Source organism: Doryrhamphus excisus, linkage group LG11, assembly GCF_037039965.1.
Source record: "Doryrhamphus excisus strain RoL-2023G ecotype Guam linkage group LG11, RoL_Dexc_Guam_v1.1, whole genome shotgun sequence".
NCBI classification, from domain to species: Eukaryota; Metazoa; Chordata; class Actinopteri; order Syngnathiformes; family Syngnathidae; genus Doryrhamphus; species Doryrhamphus excisus.
This window is the reverse complement of record NC_136367.1, coordinates 12,100,670-12,119,296: the sequence shown is the minus strand read 5'-3', so window position 1 is coordinate 12,119,296 and position 18,627 is coordinate 12,100,670. Positions and strand designations below refer to the sequence as shown.

The window sequence follows — 18,627 nt, the reverse complement described above, 5'->3', positions numbered from 1 at the left end:
TACATAATGTTATTTTATACTCCATTATTTGGAATGATTGATGCTACAAGGCCTTTAGTAGAATACAATACATCACTACAATCATCAGATACAATGCAAGTGTGCCGTCTATTATGCTACTCATTTGCAAATTGGCCTACTGAAATGCTTTGGAATTATTTCTTTATGGGAATTTGGTGCCAGCTGGGATAGGCTCCAGCACCCTCCGCCACCCTTGTGAGATTAAGTGATAGAAAATGAATGAATGAATGTTCAGCGTATAGTTGTGTAATTTGGGGTGTAGTAGCAAAGTGACTCCAAGGGGGGCCTCCGGCGTTACTCACAGCTCATTTCAATCCGGATAAAGTCTCGGATGCCCAGGTTTTCCAGGAACACGCCAAAGGGAGCGGTGGTTTTAAACATGAAGGAAATCTCGGCGCTCAGCTCTCCGTGGAAGGTGGGGAAGTGGAGGTAGGATGTCTCTTTATCAAAAAAGGCGGCATTCCACAAGTTCTCTGAGAAAACAGAAGAAAGAGACCACGGTCAATGGGAATAAAAGGAAGCACAAAAGAGCACAGTTGACATGTTAATAACCCTCATTTATTTACTTAATATGACTTCATATGGCTTGTTTGTGGCTGTACGGTGAGCGAGTGGTTAGCACGCAGACCTCACAGCTAGGAGACACGAGTTCAATTCCACCCTCGGCCATCTCTGTGTGGAGTTTGCATGTTCTCCCCGTGCATGTGTGGGTTTTCTCCGGGTACTCCGGTTTCCTCCCACATTCCAAAAACATGCTAGGTTAATTAGCCACTCCAAATTGTCCATAGGTATGAATGTGAGTGTGAATGGTTGTTTGTTTGTTTGTGCCCTGTGATTGGCTGGCCACCAGTCCAGGGTGTACCCCGCCTCTCGCCTCAAAGACAGCTAGGACAGCTTGTTTGTATTTCTATTATATGCATCCATTATCCTATGCCAATATGGGAATCATACCTATGGCCCTTAACCACTTATCCACAGACATACCTAGCTGACCATAGTGTATGTGAGACTGAAATACTCATGAATATTTCACTACAGATCTTACAGACGTTTATTTTTATACTTCCATAGGCAACTGTACTTACTGTCTCCATGGCAACGCAGTGGCCCCACCCTATAGGCGGCCTCTGAGCCCGGCCTCTGGATGTCACCCAGCACCAGAGACCTGACAGGGAGGCTGTCTTTGTGGCTGAGCAGCCCAGAGTCTTCAGTCCTGGAGGACGGAAGGAAGAAGAAGACACAGAAAATAGAGATGTTGCTATTTGTCCACTGATATCACCACAGTCATCCTGCAGTAGTCACTGCTTGGAGGAAGCTTCTGAGCAAACGGCATCCAGAGGGAAGGATCAGTAGTGTAGTGGCCAGCACCTTGTATGAAATATTGAAGGCACCGCCAGAAATAGATGGTTGCACTGCGAAATGAGGACCAGTAACCACGTGAATAAAATGTTAACCGCGTGATGAAAAACCCAAAGCCTGGTTTACTTGAGGCGACTTTATTATTTCATTTGGGTGATACATTTTATTCTTGAAATAATCTATTTGTGGCTGCACGGCGGTCGAGTGGTTAGCGCGCAGACCTCACAGCTAGGAGACCCGAGCTCAATTCCACCCTCGGCCATCTCTGTGTGGAGTTTGCATGTTCTCCCCGTGCATGCGTGGGTTTTCTCTGAGTACTCCGGTTTCCTCCCACATTCCAAAAACATGCTAGGTTAATTGGCCACTCCAAATTGTCCATAGGTATGAATGGTAATAGTAATGGTAATGGTAATGGTTTTATTTCATTTGAACATGCATCAGATTACAATTGAGTGCATCCCATAATCAGTTCACAGTTCCACATGTCCAAAAGGAGTAGGAAGAAGCAAAGCTTATTAAATCCTACCCCTCCATCTGGTACTTTTACAATCACTAACTGTTACATTTGTTCACTTCCTGCTTTCCATAGTACAGTTTAAGGTTTTTTTTTTTTATAATGTACCTCGTACCAAAGTAGGAGGTGATATGAGCATCCAATGCCATAATGGGTACCATAGTAAGTGTCAATATAGTGATATATATAGCACATCATGACTGGTTCAAGACTCTTCATCCTTGTATTTAGCAAACAACAACTGCTTGTATTGTTTCTTGAATGGCTCATCGTTGTGCATTGTTTGATTTCCTTACTCAATCCATTCCATAGTTTGATTCCACATACTGAAATGCTATGGCTAGCATAACGTAGTCCTAGCATAGAAGTGTTTCAAATGTACTTCTTCCCTGAGATCATATTTCTCCTCTCTTGTAGAGAAGTATTGGATGACATTTTTAGCTAATTGCTTATTTTTAGCCTTATGCATTATTTTAGCTGTTTGAAGATGAACTATATCAGCAAGTTGAAGTATTTGTCATTTTAGAAATAAGGAGTTAGTATTATGAATTATCCTTACTGACCTTTTTTGCAGTACATTTAGCGAGTGAAGATTGCTTTTATAGTTATTAGCCCATATTTCCACACAATAAGTAAGATATGGTAGAACCAGAGAGCAATAAAGAGTGTGGAGTGATTTCTGATTGAGAACAAATTTTGCTTTGTTCAATATTGAAATATTTCTGGCCAACTTATGTTGTATATTTGTAATATGAGGTTTCCAGCTCATATTTTCATCTATTGTGATCCCCAGAAATTTATTTTCGTGTGAGTGGGAATGGTTGTTTGTCTATATGTGCCCTGTGATTGGCTGGCCACCAGTCCAGGGTGTACCCCGCCTCTCGCCCGAAGACAGCTGGGATAGGCTCCAGCACCCCTGCAACCCTTTTGAGGATAAAAGGTAGAAAATGAATGAATGATCTATTTGTCATCTTTCTATGACTCAAACATCTACTGAACAGCTCCTCATCAGTGTTTGTTCTTTTTCAAACCTTTCAAAGACATGCTAAAAAATTCATAACACAAGATGAAAATCCTTGTTGAGATCAAATATAAACAGCATAATATGAATGTAGACTTATTTTATTTGGTCTTATTAGATTATTAGCATTATTTCATTGAATTCTAACCTGTCCTGCTTGTTGATAGGAGATCATGTTATTTTCGTTGACTATTGGTCATGATTTTTACTATTTTCTTAAAAGAAAATGCTTAACATAAATATGGCACTTTTTCTATGACTTATATTGCATACTGCATATAAAAATCATGTTTGTTTGTGAAATGCATCGAGCGGCATCGCGGTGAAAGAATCACAATGTGTTCATTTATTCTACCACATGTGACCTTATAAAGCCAATATTCAGCAACTTTAGAATGACAGCAGTAAAGCCAGAACAATAATAAAGATATTGTCTGATGGGGTCGGTCAACAACGAGCTTTCATTTTGATACAGGATCTCATGAGATTGTGCACCTGGTCCCGCCTTAAGACCAGCCTCAACATCACCGACTCTGCTCTGTCCTGGCTCCAGTCATACCTCACCAATCGTCAACAGTTCATGCACATCCATAGCTGCTCCTCCTCCATAGCCCCTTTACCTCAAGGTGTTCCCCAAGGTTCGGTGCTTGGTCCTCTCCTCTTCATCTTCTGCATCCTTCCACTTGGCAATATCATCCGTCGTCATGGCCTCAATTTCCACAGCTACGCCGATGATATTCAGCTTTACATCTCCACCACTTTCATCAACTCCAACATCTACTCCACCCTCACCAACTGCTTAACTGACATCAAAACTTGGATGGAACAAAATTTCCTCAAAATTACCAGTGACAAAACTGATGGTCCCAAAAACATCACAACACCCACCCATAACTTCTATCTTCAATTTGACAGCTCCACCCTCACTCCATCCCCGCTCATCCGCAACCTTGGTATCCTCCTGGACCCCACCCTTTCATTTGAACCCCACATCAACCAATTAACCCGGACTGCATTTTTCCATTTCAAAGTCCTTCTCATCACCTACAAAGTCCTCCACGATCTGACCCCCCCATATCTCACAGACCTCCTTCATCCACACAATCCCCCGCGTCACCTTCGCACCTCAGACTCCAACCTCCTGGCACTCCCCTGTATGACCAAGCTCCGAATCTGGGGAGACAGAGCCTTCTCCATCCAACTATTTGCCCCATTCAAAAAACAACTCAAAACCCACATGGTTAAATCTGTTTTTAATGTCTAACTTTTTATACCTGATGGCTGCGCCCCGCCCCGCCCCGCTTTTACCCTTGTTTTAGCTCTCAATGAATGTATTGATATTGTATTTTATATTGTATTTTTGTATCTTTTACTCAGTTTTTACTCAACTCTATTTTTATTTCTTTTTTTCTCTACTGTAAAGCGTCTTTGAGTACTTTGAGTAAAAGTGCTATACACATAAAATGTATTATTATCATTATTACCTAATAAAGTGTCCGGAGTGTGTTGAGTAAACGTACCACTCAGCGCTGTCGGCGTCGCAGTTGCAGTAATGTTGCGGGTCCAGACAGTCACCCTGCAGGCCACATGCGCACTGCTGGCTTCCCGGTTGGGCTCCGCCCCAATAATTCTGCCTTCGACCCGAGCCGGCACCGCCGAGCCACCAGCTGAACGGGGAGCCCTCTGAAACAGATGAGAGAATAGCACAGAGTATATTTTCTTAACTGATAAACCACATGAGGCCTCACCGGGAGTGTTGAGGAGGCGGGACTTCCTGCAGTGATAGGACAATTCCTGCTCACAGTGATCCGAGTGTCTGATGATGGCCGACAGCTGCTCCTCGCTCGCCGTGTAGTCCAACTGGACCGAGTGTCGATGTTCCGCACCGGACGGCGTCACCGTGGTTAGCTCTGTGTTGTTGTGATGGATTTCCATCCATGTGTTCTCATCTGGCGGACACGAAAATGGATGTGCTGATGTTGTTAACGCCACAACCTCATACGAAGGTGCGTGCGTCACCTGTCATGTTGCAGTAAACCAGCTGAGGCTTAAGCGGCCCGCTGCCGTCCACGTCGACGTAGAAATACCCAGAAGTGTTGCCGTTGTGTTTGTACGCCTCACATGACTGCTCGTACACGGCTATCAGGGAAACAAACACACTGCTGAGTTAATATTACAACATGGAGTACCACAAGGTTCCCTTCTAGGACCACTGTTAATAGGAAAACACATTTCTTTGAACATTGTGTTGCCCCTCCACCACCTGGAGGGGTTGTATGCCTTGAAAATCCTGTGGTACAGAATAAGGAAGACAATCCACGATGACTTGACGTATATTCACCCTCAGGATTTATTCTTCCTCTCAAAAATAACAACACCTCAGATATCCTAAGATGATTACATCAACAATTACCAATCTGTTTCCAGACACATTTCACATTTTTCAATTAGCCTGCTTCATGCTATTAACTGTACATTAAAGCTGGCTAGCATTAGCCATTTCGCTTATGTTCAATTGCCCTACAACACATTTTGTAACAAATATTTAGCAGTCAGCTGTTTACACTAGCAACTTTCTAAACTCTTTACAGCCGTTAAAATATAAATTATCTTTACTTTGTACTAACCTGTGGTACAGAATGAGGAAGACAATCCACGGTGATTTGACGTATATTCACCCTCAGGATTTATTCTTCCTCTGTCGTTTTGTCACCTACTCTATACCACCATCGCTGCTAGCACCCCCTAGTGGACTAAGGTATTACACCCAAACGCCAACAATGGAGATTTGGTTACTTCAGAAACAAACATATAAAAAAAATAGTAGGGTGTCTTTTTTTCTTTTACTGCTGAATTTTATATGTATGACATGAACTATTACTACTCTTAAATGTTCTAACCATATTTATGCATTTTAAACAGTTTTATAAAACCATGTTACCTTATCTTTTATGTACCTTCCAATTGCAATACCCTGAGTTTTTACACATGAATAGACCTAGTTAGCATGTTGGATTAGTGCAGCTTTAAATATGCTTAAAACATAATCAATTGGTTTTAAAAGAACCGTTATGCTATAAATGACTGCACGTCTGACAACTGATGAGCCGCTTGCCTCTCACTATTGTGCTAGTAATTTACATGTGAGGAGACATCTTTGTCGCCATGTGAAATTAATATTACAACACGGAGTACCACAAGGTTCCCTTCTAGGACCACTGTTAATGGGAAAACACATTTCATGGAACATTGCATTATCCTGAGTTTTTTACACATTAATAGACCTAGTTAGCATGTTGGATTAGTGCAGCTTTAAACACGGTTAAAACATAATCATCCTGCTGAGAACGCTGTATCTTCCACGCCTTTTTGAGTTTTAAAAGAACCGTTTTGGTGATGCTATACAGTAAAGTCTCGTTATATCAATATTCTCGGGAGTCTGAAAAAATACCGATATAACCGGACTATCCATATATCCGATCTTGCGCCGAACTGCATTAAAAGTGGGCAATAATGCACTCAACATTGTTCTATAGTATAGAACAATGTCGAGCAGCTTAAATCAATCTTTGCTTAAGGATTTCAATACCAAAAAAGAACACAGCGAACGGCTGCTTCCAGTCAACTTTATTTTTCACACTTCCACCACCAGAGCACAGCACACACACCGATTCCCGCACTTCCTGGTTCACAGGTCATGCTCAACCCGCCCCACATAGCTGGCCAAACACATGCCTGCAACAGAACCACGAACGCCAGCATGCACATATGAAAAACAGTGATTATTGCAAGCGATAAAAAGATATCTGAATACAACACAATTAAATACATGTATTTGTACGCTTGTGTCTTCGTTGGAATAGGTGTGTATGCTATGTCAGTTGGTTCTTCTGTTGCAGGCATGTGTTTGGCCAGCTATGTGGGGCGGGTTGAGCATGACCTGTGAACCAGGAAGTGCGGGAATCGGTGTGTGTGCTGCGCTCTGGTGGTGGAAGTGTGAAAAATAAAGTTGACTGGAAGCAGCCATTCGCCGTGTTCTTTTTTGGTATTGAAATCCTTAAGCAAAGATTGATTTAAGCTGCTTTTGTATCGATATAAGCAGACCAAATTGGCTGGCGGGAGATGAAAAGGGCATCGTAGTAACAGGATTATCATAATAACCGGGTATTGTACTAACGGAACTAATTATATCATAAAAGACTAGAAATTTGCCGTGCTAGTAATTTACATGTGAGGAGACATCTTTGTTGCCATGTGAAAATGACATTTGCTGTCGGACATTAGCATCAAATGTGGCAAAGTTTTATCCTGCTGTGCAAAAAATCACAAATGTTGTTGTGCAAGTTTTATGTGAATGCAACACAAGTCATGAGATACAGCTGAACAGACTACAAATAAGAATACATTTTCTTTTTCTTTTTTGTTTTTTTTACCTGGATGCACATCGGCCTCTTATTGTTCCGTGTCCTGGTTACCATGAAAGCAAACATTTTAGTGTTTATTTCTTTATTTTGGGACTAAAGTGCTCTGCTTAGTGAGCCTCTCTGTTTCTGCTTGTCTCAATAAAAGAGCAACATCCTGTCAATCATACGACTGTCTCCCTTGTGACTAGTGAGGAGAAACATATCAAAAAAAGCAGTCCCTCTGTAGTGAAGTGAAGTGTGGATTTTGAAGTTATAACTTGTGTCTGAATCCAGGGGGCAGCATGCGACCAAAATGTTGAGGCTTCATTGCAAGAGAAAAAATGGGAGGACTAACTTTAACAGCATGAGCTGAAGGTAAATCTCATTGTTGGCTGAAGAGCTGAGCAATGTGACTTTAAGAAATATTGCAGATAATCCAAATAAAAAGCTGCACTGAGTCCAAGCAGCTTTAAAGCCGGCATGGAGGTGGCAGGAATGCTGCCAAAATCTGAGCGAAAAGTGCACCATCATGACTTAAAAGGCTCCACTGGATCTAAAGTGCAGTCATCACCAGGCTGCTGACTTGGCCCGAGGTTGCAAAGCCCGCCATCGTTTATTTAGGGCTAGCAGATGTAGTGACTTACAGCTGTGGCAGGTGGCGCCGCTGTAGCCGCTGTCGCTGCAGTTGCAGTGGAAGTGTGTCCAGGATTGACTGCAGCGGCCGGTGTGTTCACAGCGACTGGGGGAACACCTGAGAGACACCACAAGCGTGCTGTTTAATGCTTTGATAGAATACTTTCAATATGGAGGATGTAAATTATTTTGGCTTTATTTTTGGTTTTCATTTTGGGAAAAAATCCAAACTCTTTGATTTCTTCTTTGCCCCTAAAGACATCTCCAAATCTACTCCTCCTAACATTGGTCACATCCTTTGCAGTTGCGCAAGTACGTGTCTACATTTGTGTGTACATTTATGTGTTTGTGTTCATGATGGTCAACTTCCATCCAAATTTGCTGACATGGGCCACATTAGAAGCCATTATATTTACAGTGCATCCGGAAAGTATTCACAGCGCTTCACTTTTTCTACATTTTGTCATGTTACAGCCTCATTCCAAACTGAATTAAATTAATCTCTTACCTCAAAATTCTACACAAAATACTCCATTATGACAATGTGAAAAAGTTTTTTTTTTTACTTTTTTTTAATTTATTAAAAATAGAAAACTAAGAAATCACATTTACATACATAAGTATTCACAGCCTTTGCCATGAAGCTCAAAATTGAGCTCAGGTGCATCTTTTTTCCTCTGATCATCCTTGAGATCTTTCTACAGCTTAATTGGAGTCCACCTGCAGTAAATTCAGTTGATTGGACATGATTTGGAAATATAATAACTGTCTATATAAGGTCCCACAGTTGACTGTGCATGTCAGAGCACAAACACCAAGCATGAAGTCAAAAGAACTGTCTGTAGACCTGCGAGACAGGATTGTCTTGAGGCACAAATCTGGGGAAGGATACAGAAAAATTTCTGCTGCTTTGAAGGTCCCAATGAGCACAGTGGCCTCCATTATTCGTAAATGGAAGACGTTTGGAACCACCAGGACTCTTCCTAGAGCTGGCCGGCCTTCTAAACTGAGCGATCGGGGAAGAAGGGCCTTAGTCAGGGAGGTGACCAAGGCCCCGATGGTCACTCTGTCAGAGCTCCAGCGTTCCTCTGTGGAGAGAGGAGAGCCTTCCAGAAGGACAACCATCTCTGCAGCAATCCACCAATCAGGCCTGTATGGTAGAGTGGCCAGACGAAAGCCACTCCTTAGTAAAATGAACATGGCAGCCCGTCTGGAATTTGCCAAAAAGCACCTGAATGACTCTCAGACCATGAGAAACAAAATTCTCTGGTCTGATGGCTTTCGTGGAAAGTGGAAAAAAGATGCACCTGAGCTCAATTTTGAGCTTTATGGCAAAGGCTGTGAATACTTATGTAAATGTGATTTCTTAGTTTTCTATTTTTAATAAATTCAAAAAAAGTAAAAAAAAAACGTTTTCACATTGTCATAATGGAGTATTTTGTGTAGAATTTTGAGGTAAGAGATTAATTTAATTCAGTTTGGAATGAGGCTGTAACATGGCAAAATGTAAAAAAAGTGAAGCGCTGTGAATACTTTCCGGATGCACTGTATATGCCAATCTGGACTATGGTGATTTTATCTTTGCCGATTTATAAAGACCCCAAAAGGCTAGAAACAAACTCTTTTTTCTGATGAAAGAAGCGAGTCTAAAGTTTATGTAAATAGTGTTCTATTCAAGCATGATGCCTGTATTTATTGAAATAGTATGTTCCTTAGTCATTAGTTCCTCGTTAGTTCTTCATGAGTTCCTCAGTAACTACTCTAAATTTATGTTCCTTAGTCATTCGTTCCTCAGTAACTACTCTAAATGTATGTTCCTTAGTCATTAGTTCCTCGTTAATTCTTCATTAGTTCCTCAGTAACTACTCTAAATTTATGTTCATTAGTTCTTCAGTAACTACTCTAAATGTATGTTCCTTAGTCATTAGTTTCTCGTTAGTTCTTCATGAGTTCCTCAGTAACTACTCTAAATGTATGTTCCTTAGTCATTAGTTCCTTGTTAGTTCTTCATGAGTTCCTCAGTAACTACTCTAAATTTATGTTCCTTAGTCATTAGTTCCTCAGTAACTACTCTAAATGTATGTTCCTCGTTAATTCTTCATGAGTTCCTCAGTAACTACTCTAAATTTATGTTCCTTAGTCATTAGTTCCTCAGTAACTACTCTAAATTTATGTTCCTTAGTCATTAGTTCCTCAGTAACTACTCTAAATGTATGTTCCTTAGTCATTAGTTTCTCGTTAGTTCTTCATGAGTTCCTCAGTAACTACTCTAAATTTATGTTCCTTAGTCATTAGTTCCTCAGGAACTACTCTAAATTTATGTTCCTTAGTCATTAGTTCCTCGTCAGTTCTTCACGAGTTCCTCAGTAACTACTCTAAATGTATGTTCCTTAGTCGTTAGTTCCTCATTAGTTATCCATTAGTTCATCAGTAACTACTCTAAATGTATATTCCTGAGTCATTAGTTAGTGACCACTCTAAATCTATGGTCCTTAGTCATTAGTTCCTTGTTATTTCTGCATTAGTTCCTCAGTAACTACTCTAAATGTATGTTCCTTAGTCATTAGTTCCTCAGTAACTACTCTAAATGTATGTTCTTTAGTCATTAGTTCCTCAGTAACTACTCTAAATGTATGTTCTTTAGTCATTAGTTCCTCAGTAACTACCCTAAATGTATGTTCCTTAGTCATTAATTCCTCAGTAAATACTCTAAATGTATGTTCCTTCATCATCAGTTCCTCAGTAACTACCCTAAATGTATGTTCCTTAGTCATTAATTCCTCAGTAAATACTCTAAATGTATGTTCCTTCATCATTAGTTCCTCAGTAACTACTCTAAATGTATGTCCCTTCATCATTAGTTCCTCAGTAACTACTGTAATTGATGTTCCTTTGTCATTAGTTCCTCAGTTCTTCATTTGTTCCTCAGTAACCACTCTAAATGTATGTTCCTTAGTCATGAGTTCCTCATTAGTTATCCATTAGTTCCTCAGTAACTACACTAAATGTATGTTCCTTAGGAATTAGTTCCTCAGTAACTACACTAAATGTATGTTCCTTCGTTATTAGTTCCTCAGTAACTACTCTAATTGATGTTCCTTTGTCATTAGTTCTTCAGTTCTTCATTAGTGTTATTATCTGTATTGAATTACTTAGCTCCAATTAAACATGTGTCCTTCAAGGCTCTGTCCCAGGACCACATATTTCTTTTGCTTTTATACTTAAAAATGTTATAACTAATATATACAGTACCTAATATGTTATATAATAATATCTATACATTGAAATGTTTTGCTATTGTTACTTTGCATATGATCTGCTTTCGGTCCTACACAATTAAAGGGGACCTATTATGCTTTCCCTACTTTTCTGACCTATAAATATAGCTAGAATGTTGTATTCTCGTATTAAACGATGCCAAAATTTCAGACAATGAGGTTTGGACGTGAACCCTGAAGGAAGTTTCGGGTGGCTGTGAACGAAGTCACCGATTCCATCCATCCAGTCACTTCCTTATAGGGAAGACCAATCACAGCAGAGTGAGCATGCCCAGAGGCGGGCTGTGGGTGGAATAAATTAAAACAGACTGTTCTGGAAATCCAAGAAAATAGGACTGGAATAGGTGCAGATTCTGAAAGATCCAGAAAATGATTGTGTGTAGCTGCTCTGTAGGAGCCCACAACTCGATACAAAGGGCTGAAGATGAGCATAGTAACTTTGACTAACTATACTACAAAAGCAACGAAAGGCAAGCTGATATTGATTCTATGGTAATGGTAATGGTAATGGTAATGGTAATGGTAATGGTAATGGTAATGGTAATGGTAATGGTAATGGTAATGGTTTAATTTCATTTGAACATGCATCAGATTACCATTGAGTGCATCCCATAATCAGTTCCCAGTTCCACATGTCCAAAAGGAGTAGGAAGAAGCAAAGCTTATTAAATCCTACCCCTCCATCTGGTACTTTTACAATCACTAACTGTTACATTTGTTCACTTCCTGCTTTCCATAATACAGTTTAAGGTTGTTTTTTTTTAAACTGATAAAACTGTGTTGTTTTATAGGGTTTTACATAGTAAAAACCTATATTACTATTATATTACTATTATACTATATATTACTATTTACATCGTAAAAAGTCCTAGTAGTTTCATATAATTTGACTTTAAATTGTGACGTGTGACTTGGGTTAACAGTATGCTTTTCCCCATGACAAGCAACAATAAGAACCCACAACTGCTGTAATAGGTTCTGCTGGGGTATGACTACCACATTGACCCTCTACTGGACGACTACATTTTCCACCGCCGTTTATATAAGAAAGTCTCCCAGAGGCTCAGAATTCAATCAGCGGGTTCACAGAGCGTCATACGGTTTGTCCATGCAGAGCTTTAGCCTTCTGTCGGCTAATAAAGCAATTAAGGTGCAATGGAGGAGTCCTGACCTGGCAAGGATATACGCTTGCTTTGTTAAACGTTGGCGCATTTTATTCCAGTCACACATACATCTTTCCACATGTCTATTAATACCATGGAGGTTTGATAATTGCTGTTATCGTTCCATTAATTGACATACCATTTGGCGATGCAGGCAGACCAAACACAAGCATCAGTTGCGCTTTGGCCCGGAATGGACGGAATATTGCGTCATTTCACCTGTCAATGATGCCGCACATGTCAATCAGGAGGTCGCTGTAGTTTCCCAGCTTCTGTTGCTGCACCAGGATGAAATCCACTTGCTGCTGGTCGAGGCTCAGCTGGCGAATGCAACCCTGGAAGGTGTTGAAAGGATTCCGGCATTCCTGCTTCACGTCCTCCACAGGACAACCTCAAAAGATGGACACACAGTGCAGTGAACAGGACTACTTGATCCTAGAAGTTAATGTTAATCAAATAATCAATATTAATCAATATTAATCAATACATCGATGCGTGTGATTGCGACTGCATCGGCTCATTCACTGGGTATGGATGCAATTGACGGGTGAAATCTAGATTCATCGCGTTGCATTCGTGGGTATCGGTAAAATCCGATGCAAGCGACGTTTTATAAATAATCAATATTAATCGATATTAATCAATACATCGATGCGCTTGATTGCGACGGCATCGGCTCATTCAGTGGGTATGGATGCAATTGACGGGGGAAATCGAGATTCATTTGTGGGTATCAGTAAAATCCAAGCGCCGTTTTATTAATGTTCAACTTCACCCCATATGCTGTTCCCCAGGTGCCATGAATGCACCATCATTATTTGGCCTTTTGTATTGAATACGGACGGAAGCCGTGAGGCACATCCAACTACTAGTAAAACAGCATGGACGTTCGTAGCAAGCAGCAGCCAGGAACTTTCTATATTTAACCCTCCCACAACGTTTAAATGGTATGTTTGGAAACACTACGGATTCTCAAAGAACGTATGAAAGCTCGACAAAACGTTCGTCATTTGCAAAGAATGCCGTGTTAAGAAGCCGTACAACGGCAGCACTGCAAACTGACCCCGAGCAGAGCAGTTGGCTTCTTCCTGAATTGTGAACCAATTTTAAAAGGGTAGAAGTTGTTTTCCACTTTCTGCTCCTCACTACTGTATTAGCCTAGCTGCTAGCTCATTCATATTAGCAGTATGTTTAGCAGACAGGAATATAAACAAACATTGATTCCACTGTTGAAAGTGTCACTTTAACTTTGTTGTTGCTGTACTGTATTTTTTACAGCAGTAATTATTGTTGAATTGTTTGACTCCACCACTGAACCACTGCTATTGGAATTGCATAAAGATGTGAAATTGTGAGGAAAGTTGTTTTGGAAAAGTTGTTGCTGTTTTAAGATGGCAAAAAGAATGATGAAGAAGTGGTGTATAGTAAAAAAGACAAACAGCACTTTAGTTGAATTTACTGCCAAGTGCCTAGAAGGAATAAAGCCAAATCCTTTTTGTAGGACCATACTGAATTACATTTTTTCCCTTTGCTTATTTGCATCATGTTGAATTGCATCACATCGCAAGAAATTGCACCATATCATATCGGATTGAGTTGATTTGAACTAAATGATTATCGCATCGTATCGTATTGTGTCGCCAGAAAATTCCATGTATGGTTAAAGTATGGTATCGCTGGCAGTGCATGGAGATGTGTATGGAATCGTCCTCAGTGCTGAGATTCACATCCCTTAGTTATCAGACATGGACTTACCACCAAAGAACAGGTTCTTCTCAGTACCAACAGGAAACAAAGGGTTGGAATGAGCAATGCTGCCACCACCTTCGTCTTTGTCCACGCTGATGGTCAGGTGACCTCGTCTGGACTTCAGCTCCACTGAATGCCACTGACCGTCATTGAGACCAGATCCTAAGAAGCATACAAATTATACAAATATAATAGAACCTTGGTTAACCCTTAGATGCATAAGTGTTTTTCATTATTCATTATTTTATTCATTATTTTTCATTATTTCATATTCCAGGTATTCCTCAAAAAACATGTTTTTGCAATCACACTATTCACATTTTTAACTTACCTTTAATAAATTTTAATAAATTTTAGTTTTTGTGTTACTACCCCAACCTTCCATAAGTGGGTCAAAAAGGACCCGGTCAGGTTGTTTTCTTAAAATATCTTTGTAATGAAAATTTTTTATTATTTCATATTCCAGGTATTCCTCAAAAAACATGTTTTTGCTATCATACCATTCACATTTTTAATTTACCTTTTATAAATTTCAAGAAATTTTAGTTTTTGTGTTACTACCCCAACCTTCCATAAGTGTCGTCAAAAATTACCCGGTCAGGTTGTTTTCTTGAAATATCTTCGTAATGAAAATTTTTCATTATTTCATATTCCAGGTATTCCTCAAAAAACATGTTTTTGCTATCATGCCATTACAATTTTTAACTTACCTTTTATAAATTTTAAGAAAATTTTGTTTTTGTGTTACTACCCCAACCTTCCATAAGTGGGTCAAAAATGACCCGGTCAGGTTGTTTTCTTGAAATATCTTCATAATGAAAATTTTTCATTAATTCATATTCCAGGTATTCCTCAAAAAACATGTTTTTGCTATCATACCATTCACATTTTTTAACTTACCTTTTATACATTTAAAGAAATTGTAGTTTTTGTGTTACTACCCCAACCTTCCATAAGTGGGTCAAAAATGACCCGCATGCATTTTCTATGGAATCCAATAGGAACCTTTGATTCTTATCAACTTTGGCTGTCAGGAATAAATTAACTGTAGACCACACGTGTCACCCCTCAGGAAGATTATTTTACACATAAAGTGCTAATACAAGTATTATTAGTATAACAAGTATATAATATTGTGTATGTGTCTTTCATGACTGTTAGTATTATCAACAAATTAGCCTACTTTATAACTATCTGACACTAGCTGGCTAACATTACTATATGTATTGTTGGGCATTTGTTTACAGATGCTGGATGAAATCATTCTTGTGTGGTCCTAAATATAATACTAAATATCATACAAGTGATTATTGCAAAACATAATGACAAAATTGGCATAAAAACGCATTGAATCTAGTATGGGTCATTTTTGACCCACTTATGGAAGAGTGTAGGGTCCAGTCACTCATGCATCTAAGGGTTAATGTCATTAATTATACTGTACATATAAGTCGTAGGAGGACGTCGCCTGCTGTAAAAATGAGTCTTGGTAGGGCAGTGGTTCTCAATTAAATTCTGTCATGCCCCCATTGGGGGACAAATATTTTAACCCCCCACCAGTCCCAATTTAAAATACGATAGTGACACTGATATTATCTGTTGATTTATCTATACCAGGGGTCTCAAACTCAATTTATCTGGGGGCCACTGGAGCTAGGGTCTGGGCAAGGCTGGGCCGCATCAGGTTTTCCCCCCCAAAAAAACGCATTCATTAAAAACGGAAAAATATACAAACTTTTTCAGTGCTTTGGTTCCAATTTTCTACAATAAAAGCTCTGATAAAACATTCCACTGTTCTCAAATATCTTGAATTTTATTTTTCTGCACAAAATAAGATGAAAAATAAATAAACAAATCCGGAATAAAGAAAATCAATCAATCAGTAATAAATAAATATAATAATAATAATAAAACGGCAAATAATAAAAACTTAAGAAACCACATATATTTGGTGGGTAGACAAATTATTTTTTTCAGATTAAAATGAACAAAGCATTATTAGAGCCCTGTAGACATGACAAAACACGACTATAGTCACATTTATACTCTTTTTATTTACAACATATTGCGCAACTGCAGGGTCGCAAACTAGAGAGCTAGCGACCTATATGGTAGCCTTCAAGTTATTTCCTTTAAACTTAAATAGCCAAAAACTTACCACTTCCACACGGATAGGGAGGATAACTATTAACAGTTAACATGAACATTAATCAAACGTAATAATTTTTTCTGGGTACATGATACCATACAGCATCCATATCAAACTTGCGCGGGCCGCACTAACGTTAAACTTTCATATCAAGGCGGGGGCTTCAAACTAGTTTCCTGCGGGCCACATTTGGCCCGCGGGCCGCATGTTTGAGACCCCTGATCTATACTGTACAGACTGACCTTGAAACTGAAAACAGCAAAACGCTACAGGAAAGTCCTCCCTGAATCATGCCCCCCTGACAGTCACTGCGCCCCCTCAGAGCCCCCACACCACTATTTGAGAAGCACTGGCTCTAGGATGTGGTGCAAGAAATTGCATGAACGGACCTTACTCAATTTTAATTGGACACCCCTGGTATAGTTAAAAAATAGACTGTAAGCAACAACTTGAAAAGAGTTGAAAGGTCAAGGTTCTGACCGGCCCTGATGTCCAGCAGCACCCTGCCGCCCTTTTCAATGTGAAGCCTCAGCCGGGCCTCGCTCAGGTACAGCCACAGCACACCCCCTTGCCGAGCCAGCTCCGAGGTGAGCAGCAGCCCCGCCTCGTTCCACGTCCTGAACTGGAAGCTCACAGACAACACCCCGGGCGCGGCGGCCGTTACCCCCGGCAAATGGAGGAAACTGCGTGGCCCCGGGAACGTCACAGCGACGGAAAGCTGCTCGGCGCAGGCGAAGGTGACATTGCCCTGAGAAGGAGAGAGGGGGGAGATATGTGTGATTAGCGATGATATAAAGCAACAGGAAAAGATGAATATTAATCAGCTGCTGGGGGCGTGTCCATGTGACCACAGGTCGTCGTGATCTCATCAGCGAGTCTCCTTAAAGAGGACATCGGCATAATGATAACAGCTAAGCTCGGAATACCATTAGCCAAGCAAAGTGAGAAGGTCAAATGAAAGAGAGCAAGTGTATGTTGTGGGATGCTCTTGTTTGGACCAGAACCTCACAGACCAAACCTAAAAAGGTCTTGATCAGGGGTCTCAAACACGCGGCCCGCGGGCCAAATGTGGCCCGCAGGACACTCGTTTGAGGTCCCCGCTTTGATATGAAAGTTTAATGTTAGTGCGGCCCGCGCAAGTTTGATATGGATGCTGTATGGTATCATGTACCCAGAAAAAATTATTATGTTTGATTAATGTTCATGTTAAAGGTTAAATAACTGTTAATAGTTATATTCCCTATCCGTGTGGAAGTGGTACGTTTTTGGCTATTTAAGTTTAAAGGAAATAACCTGAAGGCTACCGTTTAGGTCGCTAGCTCTCTAGTTTGCGAGTTACCATGTGTCTCAAGACCCTGCAGTTGCGCAATATGTTGTAAATAAAAAGAGTATAAATGTGACTATAGTCGTGTTTTGTCATGTCTACAGGGCTCTAATAATGCTTTGTTCATTTTAATCTGAAAAAATAATTTGTCTACCCACCAACTATATGTGGTTTCTTAAGTTTTTATTATTTGCCGTTTTATTATTATTATATTTATTTATTACTGATTGAGTGATTTTCTTCATTCTTGATTTGTTTATTAATTTTTCATCTTATTTTGTGTAGAAAAATAAAAAGTAAGATATTTGAGAACAGTGGAATGTTTTATCAGAGCTTTTATTGTAGAAAATTGGAACCAAAGCGAAGTTTTTAAAATGTTTTTAATAAATGTGTTGTTTTTTTTTGGAAAACCTGATGCGGCCCAGTCTCACCCAGACCCGAGGTCCAGTGGCCCCCAAGTAAATTGAGTTTGAGACCCCTGGTCTTGATGGTCCTTATGGTGCAGTTGAAATGTATTTGTGCAGACCATAGGCCATTTTCTTGAACTTTCCCAGCTTCTAATGGAGCGTTAACCAAGCATGTGAACACCTCCACTTCTTCCTCTAGTCTTCATGTTTTGTCTGCACCCTTTCTCAGTGGAAACGCTTCAGCACCTCTGCTCTCCCCAATGAGACGCCAGCATGAATATAGAAAGCTCCAAATGTCCAATATAGAGGCGTTATACTGAGAGACTTTACACTCCTTTGCCCTTGCCTCATTTATCACAAAGCCGATACGGGAACCAACAAAATCCCAGCGAGGACAAAAGTAATCCGTAGTACAAGTACTATCATTGCAGATAGAGAGAGCTTTTACTTGCTTTTACTTGATACAATAAACACCAAATAAGACAACAACACCGTTTGGTTCAATTCATTCAGCACAGCATCATTTGTACATCTAGCACATGGCAGCACCGCTGTTTGTGTATTTCAGTCAAGTAAAAATACTTTTCCACACACGGCCTGATCCCT

The 18,627-nt window shown here is 40.0% G+C and overlaps 1 protein-coding gene across 2 annotated transcripts in view; it reads right to left on the bottom strand.

The window, feature by feature from the left end:
• Positions 1-18,627, bottom strand: part of LOC131140628 (contactin-associated protein-like 4) — a 106,347-nt gene that overhangs the window by 22,162 nt on the left and 65,558 nt on the right. For both annotated transcript variants that reach the window (XM_078794752.1, XM_058091233.2), the window contains 9 exons: positions 16,771-17,038; positions 14,148-14,303; positions 12,612-12,783; positions 7,963-8,069; positions 4,935-5,054; positions 4,664-4,864; positions 4,436-4,598; positions 1,107-1,234; positions 324-494 (listed from right to left, as the gene is read on the bottom strand). In XM_078794752.1, the coding sequence (XP_078650878.1) occupies positions 324-494; positions 1,107-1,234; positions 4,436-4,598; positions 4,664-4,864; positions 4,935-5,054; positions 7,963-8,069; positions 12,612-12,783; positions 14,148-14,303; positions 16,771-17,038 (1,486 nt within the window). The remainder of the gene's footprint in view (positions 1-323; positions 495-1,106; positions 1,235-4,435; positions 4,599-4,663; positions 4,865-4,934; positions 5,055-7,962; positions 8,070-12,611; positions 12,784-14,147; positions 14,304-16,770; positions 17,039-18,627) is intronic.